Source organism: Mastigoproctus giganteus, chromosome 3 (genome assembly GCF_048544385.1).
Source record: "Mastigoproctus giganteus isolate SK-2022 chromosome 3, ASM4854438v1, whole genome shotgun sequence".
Classification (NCBI taxonomy): Eukaryota; Metazoa; Arthropoda; class Arachnida; order Uropygi; family Thelyphonidae; genus Mastigoproctus; species Mastigoproctus giganteus.
Genome location: NC_143577.1, coordinates 252,783,296 through 252,805,304, shown reverse-complemented (window position 1 = coordinate 252,805,304; position 22,009 = coordinate 252,783,296). Strand labels below are relative to the sequence as shown.

At 39.6% G+C, this 22,009-nt stretch overlaps 1 protein-coding gene across 2 annotated transcripts in view; it reads right to left on the bottom strand.

The window, feature by feature from the left end:
- Nucleotides 1-22,009, bottom strand: part of LOC150089039 (homeobox protein cut-like 1) — a 537,440-nt gene that overhangs the window by 360,689 nt on the left and 154,742 nt on the right. For both annotated transcript variants that reach the window (XM_090369790.1, XM_090369791.1), the window contains exon 2: nt 7,652-7,762. In XM_090369790.1, the coding sequence (XP_090225916.1) occupies nt 7,652-7,762 (111 nt within the window). The remainder of the gene's footprint in view (nt 1-7,651; nt 7,763-22,009) is intronic.

Genomic DNA, 22,009 nt, shown 5'->3' with positions numbered 1-22,009 from the left:
TCCCAACGTTTTGTAAATGTAAATGGATGTGAATGGAGGGAGGGGGGGGCTTTGTTTAGAATATTACACATAAATAACGTAGTTACCAAGCCTATAGAAAATCTGAATTTGCGAAAAGTTCCTCGTCTTCCTCACACACTACCAAACTATTCAAAGAACTACGAGTATACTACTTTGCCAGTATTTTGAAGACGAGTCGAAATTAATATGAAGAGTACAGTAAAAGTTGAAATATCTGGTTTTTCTGGCATGAATATATTCTTCCAAAAGTTTCTACCTGAACAAATTTTTTCGTAGTTTGTTTGGAGCTACTTTAATGTCGATTGTGTTGGTCGAAAATATTTCACATAAACAATCGAGCTTTTCCAGGTTAAAACGAAGGTGACCATGTAGTTCCCCCTCGTGATTTTGTCAGGTTGAGTAATCTCGACTTAAACACCGGTTGGAAAATGGCCGTGTTCGAGCCCGTCAATAACAGAAACTGTTATGGGCTTTTTCACAACATCGAAACTCAGGTTTCTGTCCAACAAGCAAGCAAATCGACCAAAGAACGGACACAATTAATAAACATAATATATATGGCCCAATATGGTCTAAGTCTAGCAAATCACTTGAATCGGTCCCTCATGAGAGGTTACTGCAGCAGTTTGAACAGGTTGGGATTACTGGTAAGATTCCAAGATGGATTGCTGGGTGGCAGCAAGGCAGAAGGCAGTGATTAATGGATATTCTTCAGATTGGTGTAACGTCAGAAGTGGGGTCCCTCAGGGATCGCTTCTTGGACAACTATGTTTCTCATTTTCATAAATGATATCGACGAAGGAATAGAAGCCATGATGTCAAAATTTGCAGATGACGTAAAGATTGGCAGTAATGATTAGTGATTAGTGTCAAGCAGTTCAAGTCATCGTGAAGCACTCCTTCACGATGACTTGAACAGACTTCAAAGATGGCCAGAGAAGTGGCAGCTATGTTTTTATGCTGCTAAACGTAAGGTTACACTTGGGGAAAAGCAACACACAAATAAATTATACACTTGGCGGGGTTCAATTAAAAACAGTAGAGGAGGAGGGAAAGAGATCAGGGAGTTACAATACGGGCAGATATGAAGTTTTCTGAGCAGTAAACAGGCAGCCAAGAAAACCCATTGTGTCCTATCGATGATTTATCGAACGCTATCCTGTAGAGATAAGGAAGTCCAATCCCACTGTATATTCAATTGTAAGACCACATTTGAAATACTGTGTTCAAGTATGGAGACCTCATCTGAAAAAAGACATCGAGCTTCTTGAAAGGGTCCAAAGACCAGCAACTTGAATGATGAGATCGACAGAAGGGCGACCGTATGAGGAAAGACTCCGATTATGTGGGCTACAGAGCTTGGCAACCAACCAGGCACCTTAGAGGTGACATGATTGAGATTTACAAGGCTCTGAGAGGGATTAGTAAAATGAATAAAGGTGGAATTCTCACTGTTATAAAAAATTCCAGAACTAGGGTCATAAATTCAAATCACTGCGTTGAGTTTATTGATTAAATTGTAGGAAGTTTTCTTTTAGCCAACGAGTCGTTGATAGCTGAAACAAGTTGCCCTTGCAGGTAGTTGAGGGTGACAGTTGGATAAATTCAAAGGTCAACTGGTCTCACCTGGGTGAGGAAGGAAGCATATAACTTGTGTTTTCTTAACTAATTGCCTTTTTTTTTTTTTTGCCAGTGCAGCAAAAGCATGTGGATTCCTTGCAATATATGGCGAATACTATTACTAAGTCGCTGATGCGCCAAACCCCACTACGACCAACCATTAACGAGATTTAAAATTCATAATTACTGATAAATACCAAAAAAAGACAGTCCTCTTCGTATCTCTAACTGTCAGATCATCAACCGATATATCCCCCTACTACTGCTTCTTGTTTCCAGAATCACACAAGATTTTTTCCCCTCCGAATTTGTCGATTTTTTTAACCATGATTTTAACTTTGTTATTACAACATAATTACACTAACCAATTATATAAATGTCAGTACATTCTTCCGATGAATTGTTTATCAGAAGAATATCTTTTCACCAATTATATATTAAAAAGTGTTATTAAAAGAGCAATCTTAAAAAAAAAAAAACTTCACGTTCTCTGCAACATGGTTCTCTTATAAAACCCAACACTAGAATTAAAAGAGAGAAGAGGTATTTGAACTGTACTCTTTAACCTTACTTTTATTTGTGGACAATCCAAACAGGACAAGCTGATTAGACTGTCTACAAAGAAGTTCATCCGCCCGCCATTTTGATGTCAGTAATAATACCTTTGTTCTTACCGTAGAAAGGATGTCCCGGCGCATAAACATCCCAATTCGCCACACGTCAACGAGCCACCAATGAAGAACCACAAGCAGGGCAGTCCCAAAAGAAATTGATACTCTCCAAGAAACTCAACCTTTCAAAACTGGTGCCATCGCCGCAAATAAATGTAAATGTTTAGTTGGCTACGACTGGTTTTTCTCCTACAACTCGGTTAGGTGACATTGATCGACAATCGTGGAAAACAAACAAACTCGGACAACCGGACAAGCGTTGCCATCACTGGGCCGACTCCTCCTCTTCGTGTTCGTCACTGCGAGGCTTCCACATGGCCGCATTAGCGGTGTTTGTCCTATTTTTTCGAAAGGTGTGGAATTATTTGTTTTTCCATTACTCAACTTGTACCTTTGAAAGACCCGTAAATCGCGAGCTACTTAGACAAGACCAATCTGAATCCCTTAACTCCAACACCTTGACAGAGATGAGAAGGAATTCCGCCCTTCGAGAGGAAAAATCCACGCAGGTGTTAGCGCCTGTTTCACAACTCAATCGTAAAGCAAACAGCGAAGATAAAAGGTGAATTAAAAATCTGCATCGCGGGGCAATTTCTGAGGTCGAGAGTGTGTCGGAAAGATAAATAAAAGTGTGTACAGTCATTAAGAGGTGAGGGGCAAAATGGAGTAAGGCGATCGGAACAGAAATGATGAAATAAGAGGAAAGAAGAGCAAAATTAACAGCGTATTTGGATATGTCGGCGGGATGGAATACTCCAAGTGGAACAAATGGAAGAGAGATGGCGCTCGGGTCAAGTACAGGGGATTCTGTGGAATGCTGGCATCAGAAAAAAGACAGCCACAGCTTATTTGGTTAAAGCGGAAAGGAAGGGAATGCAGGTGTGGTGAAATTGGGCTGCTGGAAGACAAAGAACATAGAAAGAATAGAGAATGGAAGGTATGTGACAGTTTCATTCTCTTTTTTTTTTTTTTTTTGCAAGCGAAAAAATAAATAAATAAAAACAACCCAATAGTTTCTGTACTTTGAGAAATGAAGTCACCACATTAGAAAGTTTGGCATCCATCTTAAAATTGCTATTTGCGATGCACACAAATTCTATTTTTGTCTAATACAGTAAATTTTGATTTACTCTCGCGCAGGGTGTCCCCCTTTACAAAACTAAAAACGTTATTCAGTAAACAGGATACATGATATAAACCTGAGGTCACATCTAGGTGATAGAGGATATCATCTAGTTTTAATTAATGTTCGATGTGGACACCATTCGTTACTCTACAGATAATCCAATTCCTTGCGTATTCGGCACAACACGTCCCTGTCAACGAGTCTAATTTCTTAACAAATGCGTAAAGTTCTTAATGGTTCATGGCATAGGTAGAATGTATAGATTATAAACTTGGTCTTTCACGAATCCCCAAAATGTATAGTCTAAATAAATCAGATTAGGGTATCGGAGCAACTACAAAATCGGTCCTCATCTTCCAATCTACTTCCCAAGAAAAAGTGTTAAGATATGCACAAACTTCTTTGCGGTAATGCCACAGGGCTCTATCTTGTTGGAAAATCAAGGAGAAAAAAAAAAAAAAAAAAAAGGTCGCTTTTACGGAAACTAGTGACGTACTCAGTTAAATCTAATGGGAGGGGGGGAGAAAGAAAGGTCCATACACTTGGCGATAACTTATCGCGCAATTCAGCTATGATTATATTATAATTTTATGCTGCCATGATTATATTATAATTTTAGGGCAACTGGGACCACATTTCTTACCACATTGCCTGTTACAATGTTGGAATGCCCCTTTTAAAACCTCGGATTACAACAAGGGTCGTGGTTTAGAGTTATTTGAAGAAGCATTCCTCTAAGGGTGGAATTTTATTTCTTGCTCAGGAGAAAACTGTTTGCTCCGCAGCCCTGGATTCAGCATCCTGAAAGGCCCTCGTAATAGCCAATTCCTGTTTTATATGAATGATGGCAAACAGCCAATTCGCGTACGGGAGCTTTATTTGGGGGCTTTCAATGCATCAACTACTTTCGTCAATGCGCCAATTCCTATGGTCTTTATTGTGTGTATTATGTCTATAGTCTCGATGGAAGAAGCTTTTAGGAATTCCTAGAGTCTCCGAGGAGGTTTGAATTCGGACACTTCCCAACGAGTGACAAGTGGCGAACCCATTGTACTCCTGTCAAAAGAGAGACCCTATCTTGGCAAGCTAAAACATTGCAATGATGAAAAAAACTTGAAACTTCATGGCACGCCAACCAAAAGAAAACAATGTTGTTCCTATTCTAAATGACAAACAAGGATACCACTATGAATATCTTGGTGTAAAAACCAATTAACATTGAAAAATAAAACAGACTCCATATATCTTAATTATATTCAGATCTGTGATGGGACATTATACTGTATATAGTATATAACTATACAATTAAGATTCAATAATACGGCGAGGACATCGCATCGTCAAACTCTCAGTAACAAAAGTCCCGATACATCTATCCATCTATTTATTTATCTGACTACTTCCATCGGAATTTTGAAAATTCCTTTGAAGTCCCAGAGGAAAGGTCCTTGATTACAAAGATTACCAAAATAGTCGCATATTTGGCCTCTTTCTGTTAAAATTAATCATTCAGTCAAGGGAGAGATTCTCACATACACACACACTCCCAAATAATCCCCACTAGAAACTTTGTCTTTAGCGCGATATTTTTTCCAGTAGCCATGATCAATCTTCTGCACATAGGTATGTGCCAGAGCATTGCAAAAAAAGGGAGTGAAAACATTTTCCGGTATCGTTGTAATTAAACATTCCGACCTTAAAAAGGGTTGTTTTTGAGAGATATTAATCTCTTACATTACTCTTCATTTAGTCTTGTCTCTGTTCCAAGCAAAGAATCAAGAGGAAAAACTAAGATCAAATGACTTTGGATTCTTGTTTTTTTCCCATTTTTTTTTCAGGTTGTCCATGAATTAACTTGGCAAGGCACCTCTACCAAGCAAAACTTAGAAAATGTGACCATGTTGCAAAGTGCAAACTTAATAAGGGGAGGAAAAGTGTTTAAAATATTCTGAAAACAAGTTTCTTCCAAAAAGGAGCAATCTAAAGAGATTCGAGGTTATTGCATTTGGCGGTGCTCATAATCATCTTATTTAGTTTTGAAGTTCACCTTCCTCAGAAAATGCGAGAGAAACGAAGTCGTGCCTCATATTCCGACATATACGCAAATAGCTTTTAAAAGGCCACGACTGCAGGCTCCTTACTCTATTAAACAGGCGCGCGTGTCAAATTACTGGCGGCCATGATTCTATTTGCTGTTGATAATTTGTTTTAGGAAATAAATGCATTTTAACAAGCCGCCAGTTGAAGAAATGAAGTTGCAGCGTAATTACTGATGACTAATCGATAACTAGTTAAATGAGCAAATAATCAAAGTTAACTCCGAGGTGAATTAAACACTGACAGGCTACGATATTAACTAAGACATTTAAAAGTTTATTCAATTTTCCTCTGATTGTTCCATACTTTAGTACATTCTCCACGTCAGCTACTGCAATTAATGTGATTTCGAAGATCCCCGCGGATTGTGTAGCCGCCTTTTAATGAGTATCTGATTAAAATTTCATATATAACGAAATACGGTTGCGAAATTAGTTTCATTTAATAGTAAGTGGTTTGCTCCTTACTACAAACAATTTCAGATCTTATAAGAAACAATTTAAGACATATTAGCGTGCGTTATCCGTTCGATAGATGGCAATTGATGAACGTTGTAAGTGGAATGTGTTCTTACCGCTTCGTATATACTCACAAACCCCAAAGTCCGGAACTATGTACTTTATATTTCCAAAATAATCGAACAACCCCCAAACTTTGGCCTTAATTATATTGTATCCTTGTCGACAAACTCCGAACCAATTTTTGATGAGAGGACGACGATATTTTGATCAATTGCTCTTTTAACACAGCGATTAATTCAACCAACTCCGATTCGAGTGTATTGGCTTGGAAATAATATTCCACTCACTGCATTGTCATGCTGAAAACGATATACTGATACCAAAGTTTGGGAAGAACGTACCATATGGCATTCATTGTTCCAGGAATAATGGCACAGGCTCAAATTACGAGAAACAGCCCCAAACGGTGAGAGAACGTCCACCTAACTTCACAGTTGGGACGATACATTGCTAAATAATTTCATCCGAGCATCGACCAGAGTCAAACATTGCCATCAGATCGGAAAACCGTGTTCTGTGATTCGTCACTTCATAACAGAGCTTTCTAAGCACCAATTAGAATTAGTTGTGCACTGTGGTTTGTGTGTTGCAGCTCTTCCGTAATATCTAATGGCATAGAACTCCCTACGTTGCCACAGATTGCAGTGCAGATCCTGATAGGATCTGTACAGCAATCTTCTGAGGGCTAACCGTACGTATCCCCAATGTAGTAGAACAATGACGTAACTCTTTGGTGATTACGTCACTCGCCGTTTATCTACAGTTTTTCTGGCACGAACATACTGATTGCTAATACGGCATCGTATGGTGAATCCCCCCCCTTGGAAGTTACTAAGCTGAATGCCTCAACCCATCTAAATAAATAAATAAAATTTTCTGTTTATATTCCGGATGGTGACATCAGGTCAGGGAAGAATAAGAACATCAGTTACAAGAACATCAGTAGTCAAGTGGGATTGAACAACAATCAATTGAAACACGTGCACCCTCGCGTTTGACTATTTGGTTATGGTGGCGTGGCTTTTTTCTATATTTCGTATATCCTTGATGCGCATACTTGTACCATGAATGCAGTTGCTTTTCATACCTAATCCTGAACGTGGATAGCGGGTATGGTTCACTTTCCCAAATCCCAGGGGTATTCATATACTTTTTCAATTTAGTGTACATCTGAGTGCATTTGAAATCTGTATGCGACAGCGTGAGCATTATGTTGCACCAGAGGAACGGGAGTGGAAGATGGATCGAGGTATTTTTTTTGGCCATAGTCCACCAGATTATCGTCCCTTATACCCTTGTGAGTCGAATCGGCGTGTCCATTTCAGAGATATTAGGGATGTTTGCACGAAATTTCCCTGGATATCTCTACGATCAAAGTCATCAAAGCCATAAATGCCTCAGGACTTCCCGTATTGAGGAAAAGTTTCTTCATGCTCCTCCTCCTCCTCCATTCACACTAACTACAAAAGGTGGTAAAAGGAAAAGAGAAGAAAACTTAGTGTATTCTAGCTCGTGTTCAGCAAAGGTGAATCTTCCTTCTCCCCACCCTGTCCCCAGGGAAATCGCACCTTTACAAAGATGATTAAAAAACTTACCTCTGGTGTGTTTTTCTTGAAATCTCGACTGAGCTCGACGAGTCTTTTCCTTGAGCTGTCACTTTCATCTTGGCGGTTAGCGAGCTCTGTGGCTGTTACGTCCAGTTCTTTCTGCAAAGAATTAAAAAAAAAAAAAAAAAAAGGTAAATTAGCCTGCAGGACAGATAATTACATTTGTAAAATGTGTGTGTGTGTGTTTCGAAATGTATAATGACACAAATTAACAACACGGTTGATACCTCAGAGTGCTACTTTGTGACAGCCCACCTGCCTTAATCTAACTTCGAAATCAAGTCGCTACTATCAGTTAAAGAGCCTTTTAATCTTAAGGGTGGACACGCACACGTCTCACACATCATATCTGTGAGGGTTTTTTTTTTTTTTTTTTTTTTATTGGATTCGTCCAGTCTTCTGTATTGTACAGCAGTAGGCCATCTTCAAAGAAGAGAAATTCTATACAAATTTATGCACAGTATAAATAATGAAGTTGCCACTTCTCACATATTACATAAGCCTGCGCAACTGCAGAAACTGGTGAATTACGTGTATAACCAATAATGCGTGCAGGACCCATTGTCAAAATTTGAACATGGTCAGAAGAGTAGTAAACAATCACAACTAGGCTATGGACTGCCTACAATAGTCTACAATGCTTATTAAGATTTCGAAGAGCTCGCAAGTACCATCGTTGCAGGTTCAGTTGATTCCTGCTGACGTCTCACACGCTTGGCAGGATGTTGGAAGAGGATGATCTGGAAGATAATTTAATTGATGGTAAATAGCACCACACAGAAGCAGTTGATTCACTCGTTCCCGTAATGACGAAGAGTCTGGTTTAGTGGAAGATGTCAGTTATTTCCAAAATCAGTTAAACTGAGTTCTGTAAGCAGAGAGTTTACTGCACTGTACCGTACCTACCCCGAAATGGGGATAGCCAAGTTTGGAGGTCTCAATTCAGGAAAAATATCGATTTGTTTTAAAGGGTACAAAACAAAAGACCAGACCAGAACACAATAAGCAATTTCTTGAATATACTGTTATCTTAAAGAGAGCTATAAACGTCACTGTAGCGCATGCGCATTTTCGGTAGATACCAGGAAGACACTATCAGTGTAAATATTAAAAAAAAAAAAAACACTACCTGGGAGGGAGCCTCTGATGTTTGCACAGTAAGGGAGTACTTAACCCGCATTCTGAATCTAAATTTTAGATATTGAACTATAAGTGCAAAGTAAATTATAAACATAATTTATTAGAAAATTATAATAAAGTATAAAATTGTATAAACAAGAAATTGTAGGCATTTATGATCTATCCTCCTAGCCTTTAGGGCTGTGCTGGGGGGGGGGGTGATTTGTAATAAACGTTTTGACGACTATATTTCAAGCCACTGGAGTAACAGGGATCATCGTTCGCAATGCAATAAGAGATAGCAGGTTTTTATATGGGGGCTAGGAGGACGATTCTTATAAACCCTAAACGATAAATAACCACCAAGGGCAATACTGTAGATACTCATCACTGTGGTTAGTTGGTTGTTGCAGGGTTTAAGGTGCATCAGAAAATTAGGCCATACTGTGCCGTATATAATAAGTCTGTAAATTGCGTGTATTTTGTGGTCGATTTGCTGTTTTCTGGACGAAAAATCCGTGAGAAAAACCGTGCTACCCTCGACTGAGACCGATTAACTCAGCCACGTTGTGAAAAAGCCCCATAAAAATTCCTCGCATTATTGACAAGGTTCCAACTAGGGACTTTTCACCCAGTGTGGGGAGGACGGTGATTTACCAACTGTGCTACCCACGAGGGCTCATCAGGGACTGCAACGTTACTGCAATGCATCTCTCTCTAGTACATCTGCAAACATTGAGTTGATTTAGTCGATTTTTTATTAATAAAAAATGCCCACTCCACTTCATGATGGACCCCAATGTTCCCATCGGTATATACGCTACAGTTTTTCACTTCCAATGCAAATCTTTTTTCCAATAAATGAAGAACTAAGCAAATCCTTCTAGCAGCAATCGACAAATTCTGTCCTCAGTTATTCTCCGCAACCCTATATCAATACATCGGCAATGTTTACTTTTGAGATCTGTGTCGGTTGAGTATATTTTCGTATAACATTTCATGAGATTGTTTTCTTTTCAGAACTCATGGTTGAGTTCTGAAAAGAAAAGAAAATTTGAATCTACTGGATGTCATTTCATTCTGAAAACTTCTAAGGCTTTCAGCATCATCCCATCCTACATAAAAACTTTGTGGGTGGCCACTTTAGGTACATCTAATAAATGTGCGCTCCTTCAGCAACAGTATTACATGTTCGCACCGTTCTATATAAAACATTTGGGCAAATAAGTAGAGTGAACAAATCAGTGCAAGAACAGGCAAGACGAAAGATTTTAGTATTAATTTTATAAAATTTTGCTGGTGTTTTCACGTACTGCTGTGTATCAAAATTGGTACACAGCTGTGCTATTTTTGTTACCAGCCACCAGCAATCCTGTGGACAATTTCGGTATTGGAAAGTTCCGGTAACGTTCCTGGTGAACATTCAGAATGAGTTCAATCTACTTCTGTGACCTCTCCAGTCAACAGATCTCAATCCAACTGAGCACCTGTGATGGGGTAGAACGAGGTGTTCGGAGTATAGATCCGCAACTATCCAATTAGCAACAGCTGCAAGAAAAAATTGAGTCAACATGGAGCTGCATCTCTGTGGCACGCTTTCGACACCTCGTTGAGTATATTAAACATGAATACAGACTATTTTGAGAGTTAAGGGCCACTAACTCGCTATTAGGTAGATTTACCTAATAAAATGGTCACTCACCGTATTACTGATGTGTATAAACAGATTTACTTTGTTGATTTGCAACACTCATAATAATTTATAAATAATCTATACGCTTTACCAAAGTTATGAGCTAATGACACAAATGAGGGATGGATCGTGAAAAGCACGCACGCATGTAAATCTAGGAAATTTTTATGTGACTTTGCTCTTTACATTGGACTTTGAATTATAAATAAATACTTAGAATATAATCCAAATTTAACTATACATACTAAATTCTGCATCGTAAAGTCCCATAGCTGATAAATTTGTATTTAGGAAATGATACCGTTTTGAACCATAAACATAGATTCTTGTTATTCAATATTTCATAAATTTAATTTTTCTATGTTTACAAAATTGTTGAATCAACTAAAGAAGCATATTGCAACTTGATTTTAAAGGAGAGACGCGTGCGCATCAAATATAAGAAACTTATACGTGAATACCCCAGAAAGTAATACTAGTTTTAAAAAAAAAATGAAGAAATATATGTAAAGAAAGAAACCATCTTCATAAAGACGGTTACTCAAAGAAGCCGAATGAAGTGTTTGTAAAGATCAGCACATATACACTGCTCTAAAAATAGAAAAAAGTGCTCGAAGAACAGGGGAGATAAATGAGAGGTAAGAGTGTGTGTGTGTGAAAGAGAGAAGAGTGGGAAGAATAAAAAAAAAAAAGTTCGCAATAAATAAAATAAACGTGAAAAAGATGGAGGAAGTAATTTTTGACGTGAAAGACCAGACAAGCCATTTTCAGTGTGAAATATATTTTTAATCATTGTGAAAAGGAATCCAATATAGGACCAGAGAGAGAGAGAGAGAGATAGAAGGGGTGGAAAATGACAATTATTACTGTTATTTTCATACAACAAAAATCTATTACGGCATCCTCCCTTCTGAAATAAGCCGAATATCGATCACTTCACCAACTGATCGGCTATAGCCAATTTCAGGTAATACCATCCGCAGCCGTGACTGATCAAGCAGTAAGCGTCGATCGACAATCAAACTGGTCTCCAGTCATCTATCGATCCGTTTAGCGTCCATTAAGAATCGACTGGTTGCGCCTGGAGTCGACACGAAAATAAAAAAAGAAAAAAAAAGAGAGAATCCACGCAACACACACACACGAACGGAGGATTTAATATGGACAACATGGTGCGCACTGCAACGACCTCCCTCGCATTTGAGTGAATTGTCTCGACAGTTTCTGTCAAGACTCCACACATTGGTACCTGGAATAAACGCACTACATGGCCTCCAAAGACACAATAAAAATTCTTAAATAAACTAGTAAAAGACAATAAAACTGTCTTCGTCATGTGAAATTTGTTGAGTCTTCGATAGGAGGCGTGTCATGATGAATGGTACCAGCAGTTAGGCAACTGGTCACGCTAACCCAGCTGTGCGGCAGGAGGCCAGCAAATTATTATCAAATCCGTTTATTTGCAAACTTTCCCAGCCCAACTGACTAGCAGGGTGTACACAGAATTAGAATAGGTAAATATTGATAATATATACTCGATATTTACAATAATATACGTGGTACAACAGGCAATAATTCAAATGGAGATATGATGGCAAACACTCCAGTTACTGGTTGTTAGTAAGAAAAGAGACCGCATGAAGAAAGATAATCGCTAACTGAGAGAAAGTCCATGATATTAAGTTGGTTAGAATTATTTATCGTCAACGTGTGTACATTGCGTGTGGTGTTTGATCACGCCCAGTACTTTGAAGGGACTGATTATTTTAAGAACATTTATCTTTAAACGAGTAAAGTAAATTCGCATTCAATAAATATGGGTCCTGCAGGAACCACTCACAATTTTGGGTGGGAGAGGGTAGTGTGGATCCATTTTGATTCTCGAAGAACAGGTGTATAACGCTCTATATGAAAAGTAATACACACTGCGTCTGTGCGTCCGTCTCAGTAGTTGCTCCTCTTGGGTAACTACGGTCAGTTGTAGTTCGATTCTTCTTGAAGTGGAAGGAACACACAATCCTTTTTCGTGTCATAGAGTTTTAAAATGGATGAGTTCCAACCATCGGGTCAAGTAACCCATCAAAATCAATATTCGTACCTTAAAATCAAAACAATGCATGGCAAAAACGAGACTGAAATTCATGACTGGACCTCTTGGGTGGGAGAGGGTAGTGTGGATCCATTAACTCGCTATTAGGTAGAATTGAAGGCACAAGGAGTTATTGAATAGATTTGAAGGCACAAGGAGTTATTGACAGTTACGGGATGTTTCACTGGCTGGTGATGATTGTCTTGAAAAGACAGTTGAGATCGACTTGGATCGAGGTTTTAGGTGAAGTTAGCCACAGCTTGTCTCATAATAAAATTGATTAGGGTATTAATCTTAGTAGTGGCAAGAAAGCAAGCATATAAGCATCAGATAAAAAAAAAAAGCAAGCCTACATCACCTGTCCATTCCCTCCAGCAGTTTGTCTATTTTTTCCATGAATTTATTCAAACTACCGACATTTACAACAACAGATGGAAGTTTCTTTCAACAATCAACTACCCGCTAGCTAAAGGCAAACTTCCACACATCTATCCTGCAATCACTCTTCCTCAATTTGAATTCATGTCCTCTCATGTTAGTCTGAGCAGGAGGAAGAATGCCATCAGCAATGAGCTTGCTCAATCCATTCAAAGCCTTAAACAACCTCCATCAAATCACCTCGCAGGTGCCTAGTCTCCAGACGCTCTAATCTGCAGAACTAAATCCTTTCTTGGTTAGAGCAGCCTTTTGTTCCCCTCACCAATCTCGCTGCCCTTCTCTGTATCCTTCCAGGAGCTCTACATTCTTCCTAAAATGAGACCTCCAGACCCGTTTCTTTCTATGCAAAGATCCACTTTAATCACTGTTCAACATGACATAAAAATGTTTCCCAACTAATTTCAAATTCCACAAACCCTAACTGATATTGCCCAAGATATAGGCGATTAAACTTTTGTGGTCTACTTCAGAAATTTTCATGAAGTACACTTCCTTTTAAACGGGAATGTCAGAAACAGAATGTTTTTCTGTGTCTAAGGCTAGAGAAAATTTCCGCGTATTCATAGAGACATTAATAGAGTATTGCATTAAATTAGATAAAAGAGTCCACATTGCAATGCCCGGCATTCCATACTGAAAACATTAATGATATAATCGAAGAGAATAGGTGGCTCTCTGTTCGTTAGAATATTTTATTGTATAAAGTCAGAAATATGTCGAAGGGAAGATATAGGTGTTAATGGCGCTATCTTGTAAGTTTAATGATGGGAGAAACTAAAGGCGAAGTCTCCGCTTTTGTTGTCTCCGATGACCGGGTTGGGCGTTCAAGCGTTGTAAGGGTCAATTTCCATGTCACAGAATTAAACAGCTGTTATTGGAAGGAGTGAGGTTTCACATATTTCGAACGAGATAGGTAATGTACTGCATATGGGATTCTATGTAAAGAATTCTTCAGTCTGGGTGGAAGGCGAGAGAGTTGCCACATTTAATTCCAATTGAACTGTAAATTATTACAAATAATATAACTGAAAATTAAATCAAGAGTCAAAACTTAAAAATTCTCTGGGAGTTTCCAAAGATAAACTCTTTCAAGCATGGGCAACAGTCGGCAAAATGTGGAGGTATTTAACTTGCAATTGTCTTCTTTGTTTCCAATCGTTTTTCAGTAAGACAGAATGAAAGTTGTGCACTTTCATGAGGCTCACGTATTTCATTACGTGAGCCTCATGAAAGTGCACAACTGGTGCAGCTGCACCGGTTGCGTACGCCTAACTTTGGGTCTGGCTCTAGCAAGTGTTTGTCGCAATATACTTACTGCGGCTGTTCCTTTCCAAGTGTTCAGGACTGAGGAATGAATGCGAAATTCCACTGGCAGAGATGAAGTTCACTCTCCCCTCTTTTAGAACAGTAGCCTTGAAAGGTCAGGGAACCACTCATAAATACACGCCGTTTCCCAGGGAAGAGTAAACCACTTCTTTTTACGATATTTGTAAATTGCTCTCTACGCCCTTTGCACACCGCCTTTTATCTTTCGCTCTCTCTGAGACCACCCCCACTTCTTGAAGAACCAAGAGAGAAAAAGAGGAGAAAGAAGCAACACCAAAGGTAGTTTTCTTAAAAACATGGTAAGCAGATTACCTTTCGGGAACGTAATGCATATCAGACAAGGAGAAGGTTAATTAGAAGCGAAGTAATAATGAACACCAAGAGCAACGTACAAATTTATAAAAATATCAAAGAGGTGATTCGGGATCGTTAATTGGCTTGGGAAATAGTTGAATAGTCAAGATCATGTACAGAACTCGTCGTGACACTTGAAACACTTCGTATAACCTCGGAAGTCGTTGTACAACTGCACCAAAATCGATTAGTTCGATACGCTGATATCCAAAGTCGTTTATCAAGATGCGGAAAAGAAAAGGTTGGTTACAGCCAACTATTTGGTACTCGGTTTACAAATTTATAAGCAGCTCAATGACAATGAATGAAATTAGGAAAGAATGCATTTAAATGAGAGATACGAGTCTGAGAGAATGCACTTTCCCATAATTTGAAGAAATAAATTTACATCCAGACCACGTCCACAAAGATATAAATTGTACACCAAAAAAGACCACCGTTGGATCTGTTGGGTTTCTTTCCTTCATAGTCAAAATTTGTAGGCTGTATATTGATGAGATATTCCTTCACCATTTCAACTTAATTCATAAATCGGGAAAGTTATTGCCAATTTGGAGTACATTTTATAATAAACTTGTACAAAAAAGAATCCCTTCAAAAGGATTATAAGACCAATCTCTCTCTCTCTCTCTCTCTCTTCTTTGCAATTGGGGGAAAACAATTCTGCATGCACTATCACTCAGAATCCTTTTGGCCGCCGACCACACCATCTGCATCTTATTTCGGGTAGGACAACCATTACTATTTTCCAAACCTTGTTTTAAGAGCCAAGAATTTAAAATTTATGTTAAGCTGTTGCTTCTTTAAAAAGAAGCAACAGCTTGACATATTATTTTTGGATATAAAAGCAGACTAGATGACACAGAGATCTACATTGAATCCCTCAATACTATTTTAATATTAAAGGATCCTTGCTTAAAGTTTAAATCGAATTACTCGATCTTAGTAACCTCGCCATCCAGCTTTGTAATTGGGAGGAAAGCATCACTCTAGAGAGAGAAACACGAGAGATCTACCTACATCCTTGAATCCTTCCTCACAAGCCAGACTGTCAAAAGTGCACCTAATTTTCTTTTCAGTTTGGCAAAAATAGTTTGTTTCTTCAATGCTTATTTTTTCATATATGATGTATATTATATATAATCCCCAGGATCATATATAATCCTCAGGCTTCCATATTAAACTTGTAACCTTCTTCCTCAGCGGCTGACCTGTGGCTTGCACATCCTCCTGGCCGTAGGCCAGCAGAATTTTGCAGTGGTCTAGTCTCGTAGTAGAATGACTAAAATAAATAAACACCCTCAAAGGAATCTTGTAAAAGTGGAATTTAACCTCATGGGTGTAGTCTTTCCAACGTCTTGAGCACTGTGCATGTTTTTCTGGGATAAAAGAAACGACCAACTTTATAAGTGAAACCCTGGTTTTCTGGGTTTTGCTGAAGATTTCGTTTTTGCTCTTTAAAGCAGAGATATTGCGGAAACAAACCCACCTACACGGATGACGTTTGATATGGGGGATCTGTATTGCGATGTACTTCTTCAAACTCCATGGTATGGATCATCCAAGTGTAATGCAGCTATCACTGCCAACACGGTAAGGCGAAGATCTTAAAATCCTTTCCAGAAAAGACCAGCAATAATCTGCTGCCATCTACTAAAGCAAAGCTAACCCAAGACGGATGTCGAGTGCAGCCTTCAACCTGCAAGTCACCGTTTTACGTCATCAGCGTTTAAATTCCTCGTAAAGATATAATCGGGTTTGTCGATTTCCTATTCACCACGGCATGCCTTGAAGAGTGGGACAGCGAAAGTCCTAAGCACACCTTAGAGCGAAAGGAAAGAAAATAAATTGGAGTTTTTGTATTGGAGCCCTCTTGGGGCGCTGTAAAAACTAAGTACGGTCTTGATAACAGCCCTGTGACCATGATTGTATAATTATCAACCCTACAGTTAAAGAACACTTCTTTTTCTCTCTTTCTTCATTGTGTCTGCATCAGCAGTACTAGTAGGTGTACAAGCTCGTATAAATCATACGGTCTAACCTCTCTCTGGTACGCATAAATTGCGGCATTGAGGAGGTAAAAAAGATAGATAATAATAGGAAATTATCCAGAAATATAGTTCACCAGTAATGGGCAGTGTGGAACATCTGCTTGGACATTGCACACATAAAGGATGCTATTATCATTAATTAGTGCTGTTATTACAAAGTGTGAGGCGTTGGATTCTATTTGCAGTTCAAACATCTCTCATATTCCTGGATAACTGCCGTTGCCACTAATATGATCTTTTCCCTTTCTGTACCCCCCCTCCTGCTTAAAAAAAAATAAAAATAATAAAAAACATACTGGTACATATCACAACGCTCCTGGTACATACATACTTCCACGGCCGAATGATCATTTTGTTTCAACTACAGTCACACTAAAAACGCGCCACAAACAATAGAAAGGGGAAATGGGGGAAAGAAAGTCGCGATGGATTGTCAGTTCTGATTGATCATCGAGTGCAGTCGATGGGGCTGTTCACTTCCGCTGCGAGTAATATAGGGAGGGACCGTCCCGATCGATCAAGTACAATCGATCGACAATCAAAATCATTCTTGGGTTAATTTATCGATCCGTTTGCTATCGATTAATAATCGACTGCTTGCTCCTGGTAACGAAGAACAAATGAGTCACGCGCGTGAACGCCAGCGTGCTCACGAGATAGACGCGAATGTGGGAAGCACTCGTTAAAAATAACAATAAAAAAAAAAAAAAAAAAAAAAAAACACTACTGGGATGCACAGGAAGGAAGCGAATGGTAATAGAAAGGGTTGTTTTACTTAATAAACGCAACTCTATTACGTCATTCAAAGAGAATGCTCACTACAATCGTCATGAAATATATATATATATATATTTCCAAAGCACCTGTTAGATTCCTGGTAGCAACCACATCTAATCCCAGAGTCCTTTTTGTTCCTATACGTATATAAAATTATTGAAAAAAAGTATGAGAAAGATCGAGATTTCGAAATGACCTTTATAGGTTTAGAGAAGGAGTATGACCATGTGCCTATAAAACTGCTATGGGATGCTTTGTTTGTTTGTTTCTTTGGGTTTTATTGGCGCATCAGCAACTGAGGCTATAATGCGCCAAATACCGGTCATATTATAAAAAGTTAAAACATTCAGTGACCTAAGAAGTTAGGCCACCATGTCCAGATTTATAATAACACGTATATAAAAAAAAAAAAAACAATAAAGAGATAACAATAACAAATTTTAAATACAATTAAAAACTTTTATTGATTTAAAATAGTTAAAAACAGCAGACACGTTGTCATTGTAAGATAAAATCTGACTGAGTGTATAAGGTTCAGTCAGATGATTAAAAGCGGTAAAACGGGTGCTGCTAAAATCTGGACAGTCAATTAAAAGGTGTCTAATCGTTAAAATTGTGCCACAAGACACACACATAGGAGGGTCATCAGCCCTCAGCAGAAACGAATGAGTTAAATGACTGTGTCCTATGCGGGTCCGGGCAAGAACAACTTCCTCCTTAAGATTCCTGCGCAGACTAGACTGCCACGGTTCAATTACAGGCTTTATATGATATAATTTATTCGCAGTCTGTCTATTCCACGAATCCTGCCATTGGGAATGCATCTTCTCGTGTATTATTTGCCTGTAGTCTGTATAGGGGACTGACAGGCAGCAGTTATTATTGGGAATTGCTGATTTGGCTGCGGCGTCAGCCAAATCATTCCCTGTAATCCCAATGTGGCTGGGAATCCAGCAAAAGCGGATATCATATTCACGTCCACAGAGGAAGTGAATCTTCTGCTGAATACTAGACAGAACTGGATGAGGATTATATTTCGCAGATATTAAAGCCTGTAACATGCTAAGAGAGTCGGAATATAAAATGAACCGCTGGTATTGGCATTTACTAATGTGATCCAAGGCTAACTCAATTGCGTGCAGCTCTGCAGTAAATATGCTACATTCAGAGGGAATCTGCTCCGATGTAGTGCTGTCTGTAAAGACAGCAGCAGATCCCACATATGATTCTGACTTCGAACCGTCTGTGTAAACTGGCGCGAAGTCAGAATGTTCAGCTCGGTGTGCTGAATAAAGCTGCAGGTAGACAGATGGTGGAGTGCCCGACTTTCCCCAATTCCGAAGGGACAAATCACATTTCGGGACATGAGCATGCCAGGGTGGAAGGGGTTGCTTAGGTGTTTGGGCAACCTTGTCTACCTTGATATTAAGCTCCTTGAGTAGATCTTGGAGACGAATACCAAAAGGACGATTGGCAGTCTTACGGGTATTGTACAAATTTTCCCATCGTGGCTCAAAAACGGATAGCCACGTAGGGTGGTCTGGCAGGGATTTCAGTTTTAAAGCGTACTTTAAAGACAACTGCTTACGTCGAAGCGATAACGGTGGTTCGTTTGCTTCGACGTATAAACTCTGGACAGGAGATGTTCTATATGCTCCAGTAGCGATACGAAGAGCCTGGTGATGGACAGGATCCAGCCATCGAAGGGCACTGTCTCTGGCTGAAGAATATACCTGGGACCCATAATCAAGTTTGGATCGCACAAGTGCACGGTAAAGCCGAAGAAGCGTGCATCGGTCCGCTCCCCAAGATGTAGAGGAGAGCGAGCGGAGAATATTAAGCCCTCGTGTGCACTTTGTGCGGAGTTGACGGATGTGATCCAAAAAGGTCAGTTTTTTATCGAATATGAGTCCCAAGAATTTTGTGTCCGCTGCTACTAGAATAGCATCTTGTCCGAGCCTTAATTCAGGTTCAGGATGAAGATTACGCTTACGACAAAAATGTACGCAAACGGTCTTCTCCGGCGAGAACCTGAGGCCATTGGCAAGTGCCCAGAAATTAAGGCGATCAATGGCTTTCTGCAGTTGTCTTTCAATAACCCTCATGTTGCATGACTGACAAAATATGCTAAAGTCATCAACATAGAGGGCACTGTTTACAGCTGGAGGAAGTTGTTCTGTGATGGAATTTATTTTGATGGCGAAAAGCGTGACACTTAAAACTGATCCTTGTGGAACTCCCTCCTCTTGGCTAAAGGAACGAGAGAGTGAGGATCCCACACGAACTTGGAAAGATCGATTGGCTAAAAAGTTTCTAATAAAAATGGGGAGTTGCCCCGAAGGCCAAGGTTATGCAAATCTTTTAAAATGCCAAATTTCCAAGTTGTGTCATACGCTTTTTCCATGTCAAAGAACACTGACACCAAGTGTTCGCGTTTTAGGAAAGCATCCCGGATGGATGTTTCCAGTCTAATTAAATGATCAAGAGTTGATCTGTTTTTTCGGAAGCCGCACTGGATATTGGAGAGAAGGTCATTTGATTCTAAATACCATATTAAACGAAAATTAACCATTCTCTCCAGAATTTTGCACATACAGCTAGTCAGAGCAATAGGACGGTAATTAGTAGTGACTTTTGGATCCTTTCCTGGCTTAGCAAAGGCGAGAACGATTGCCTTGCGCCAGGAATCCGGAAACTGCCCTTCAATAAAGATTCTGTTATACAGAAGGAGCAGATAATCCATAGATTTTGGTGAAAGATGCTTAATCATTTCATAATGGATGCCATCTGGTCCAACAGCACTTGCTTTGGAAAGAGCGAGGGCTCTTTTCAGTTCCTGGATAGTGAAATACCCGTTGTAGGAATAAATGCTCTTAGATTTAAAGTTAAGTGCCTGTTTTTCGATTTTATGTTTCTGGACCAGGAACTCTGGGGAATATGAAGATGCTGCGGAGATGTTAGAGAATGTTTCCCCAAGAGCATTGGCTATTGCAGTTGGATCTGCAATAGCGCATCCATTATAATCTAGGATTGAAGAAGGGTGGGATGCATATTTTCCCTTCATTTTCCGGATTTTATCCCAGACTACCTTAGAATTGGTAGCCTGGTTAATAGATGATGTAAAACGGATCCATGATTCCTTTTGACTCTGACGGCGAATGTAGCGTGCTTTGGCTCGTGGACGCTTGAAGGCTATTAGATTAACAGTGGTAGGATATCGGCGGAATATCCCCCACGCTTTGTTTTGAGCCTTTTTTGCTGCTGTGCATTGTGAATTCCACCAAGGTTTGGGAAATGGTGGAAACCGGGCAGATGTTTTTGGAACAGCATTCGCAGCTGCTTGGACGATACTTTCTGTGATGTACGTTACTGCATCATTGATAGGCTCCTGACTGACGGTGCTGAGATCAAAATTTGCCTGATGTTGGAAGGCAGACCAGTCAGCCTGATCAATCTTCCACCGTGGTAACCTAAAAGGAAGACACGGTCTCCCACTGTGTAACAAGGTTATCACAGGGAAGTGATCACTTCCGTATGGATTCTCCTCCACTTCCCAAGTGAGTGAAGGGAGTAGAGAAGGGGAGCAGATAGAGAGATCAATGGCAGAAAAAGTACGGGTAGGCATGTGGAAGAAGGTGTTTGTTCCAGTATTTAGAAAGGAAAGGTCATTGTCATTGAGCATACGCTCTATGACCCGTCCCCTTCCATTGATGTTAGCACTACCCCACAGGGTGTTATGTCCATTAAAATCCCCGAGAAGTAAGAAAGGGGGAGGCAACTGCGTTACAAGATCATCAAGGTCTTCCTGGGAGATGTCAGTCCCAGGTGGCAAATAAATAGAGCACACAGTTAATAAGAATCCCACTGAAAGGCGAATTGCAACAGCCTCTATGCTGGTTGTAACTAGCAACGGCTGAACTGGGGTGTGGTTGCCCACAAGGATAGCCACTCCTCCATGAGCAGGACCATCCGCAATTCTATCCTTACGAAAGATTGTGATGTTATGCATGGTGGGATCATCATTTGCCTTTAGATAAGTCTCCTGCAAGCAAAAGCAAACTGGCTCGTGCTTTTGCAGGAGGGCCTTGATGTCATCAGTATTTCGCCGGAAGCTATGGGATGCTTTAAAGCGGGCGTCTATCAGTGAACCGTTGATAAATACCATTAAGACCATGTATAACGACATGTGCAGGTTTAAACTGGGGCAAAGACTATCCCAAGAATTTACTACTTCAAAGGGCCTTCTGCATGGCTGCTGTATGTCACCAACTCTTTTTATATGTCCAGAAAATGCAACAATATAGGTATATCAGTTGAGGACAATACGTACATATTCAACTTACTATTCGCTGATGATCAGGTGGTGGTAGCACAATGTGCAGGAAATTGGTGGAGACATATAGAGAGAGGATGGGGATTAAAGATAAGTACATAACTTTAAACAGTACATAATACAGGCTGACGGATCGTCCAAACTGGAGGTTGAGAGAATTAGCGAT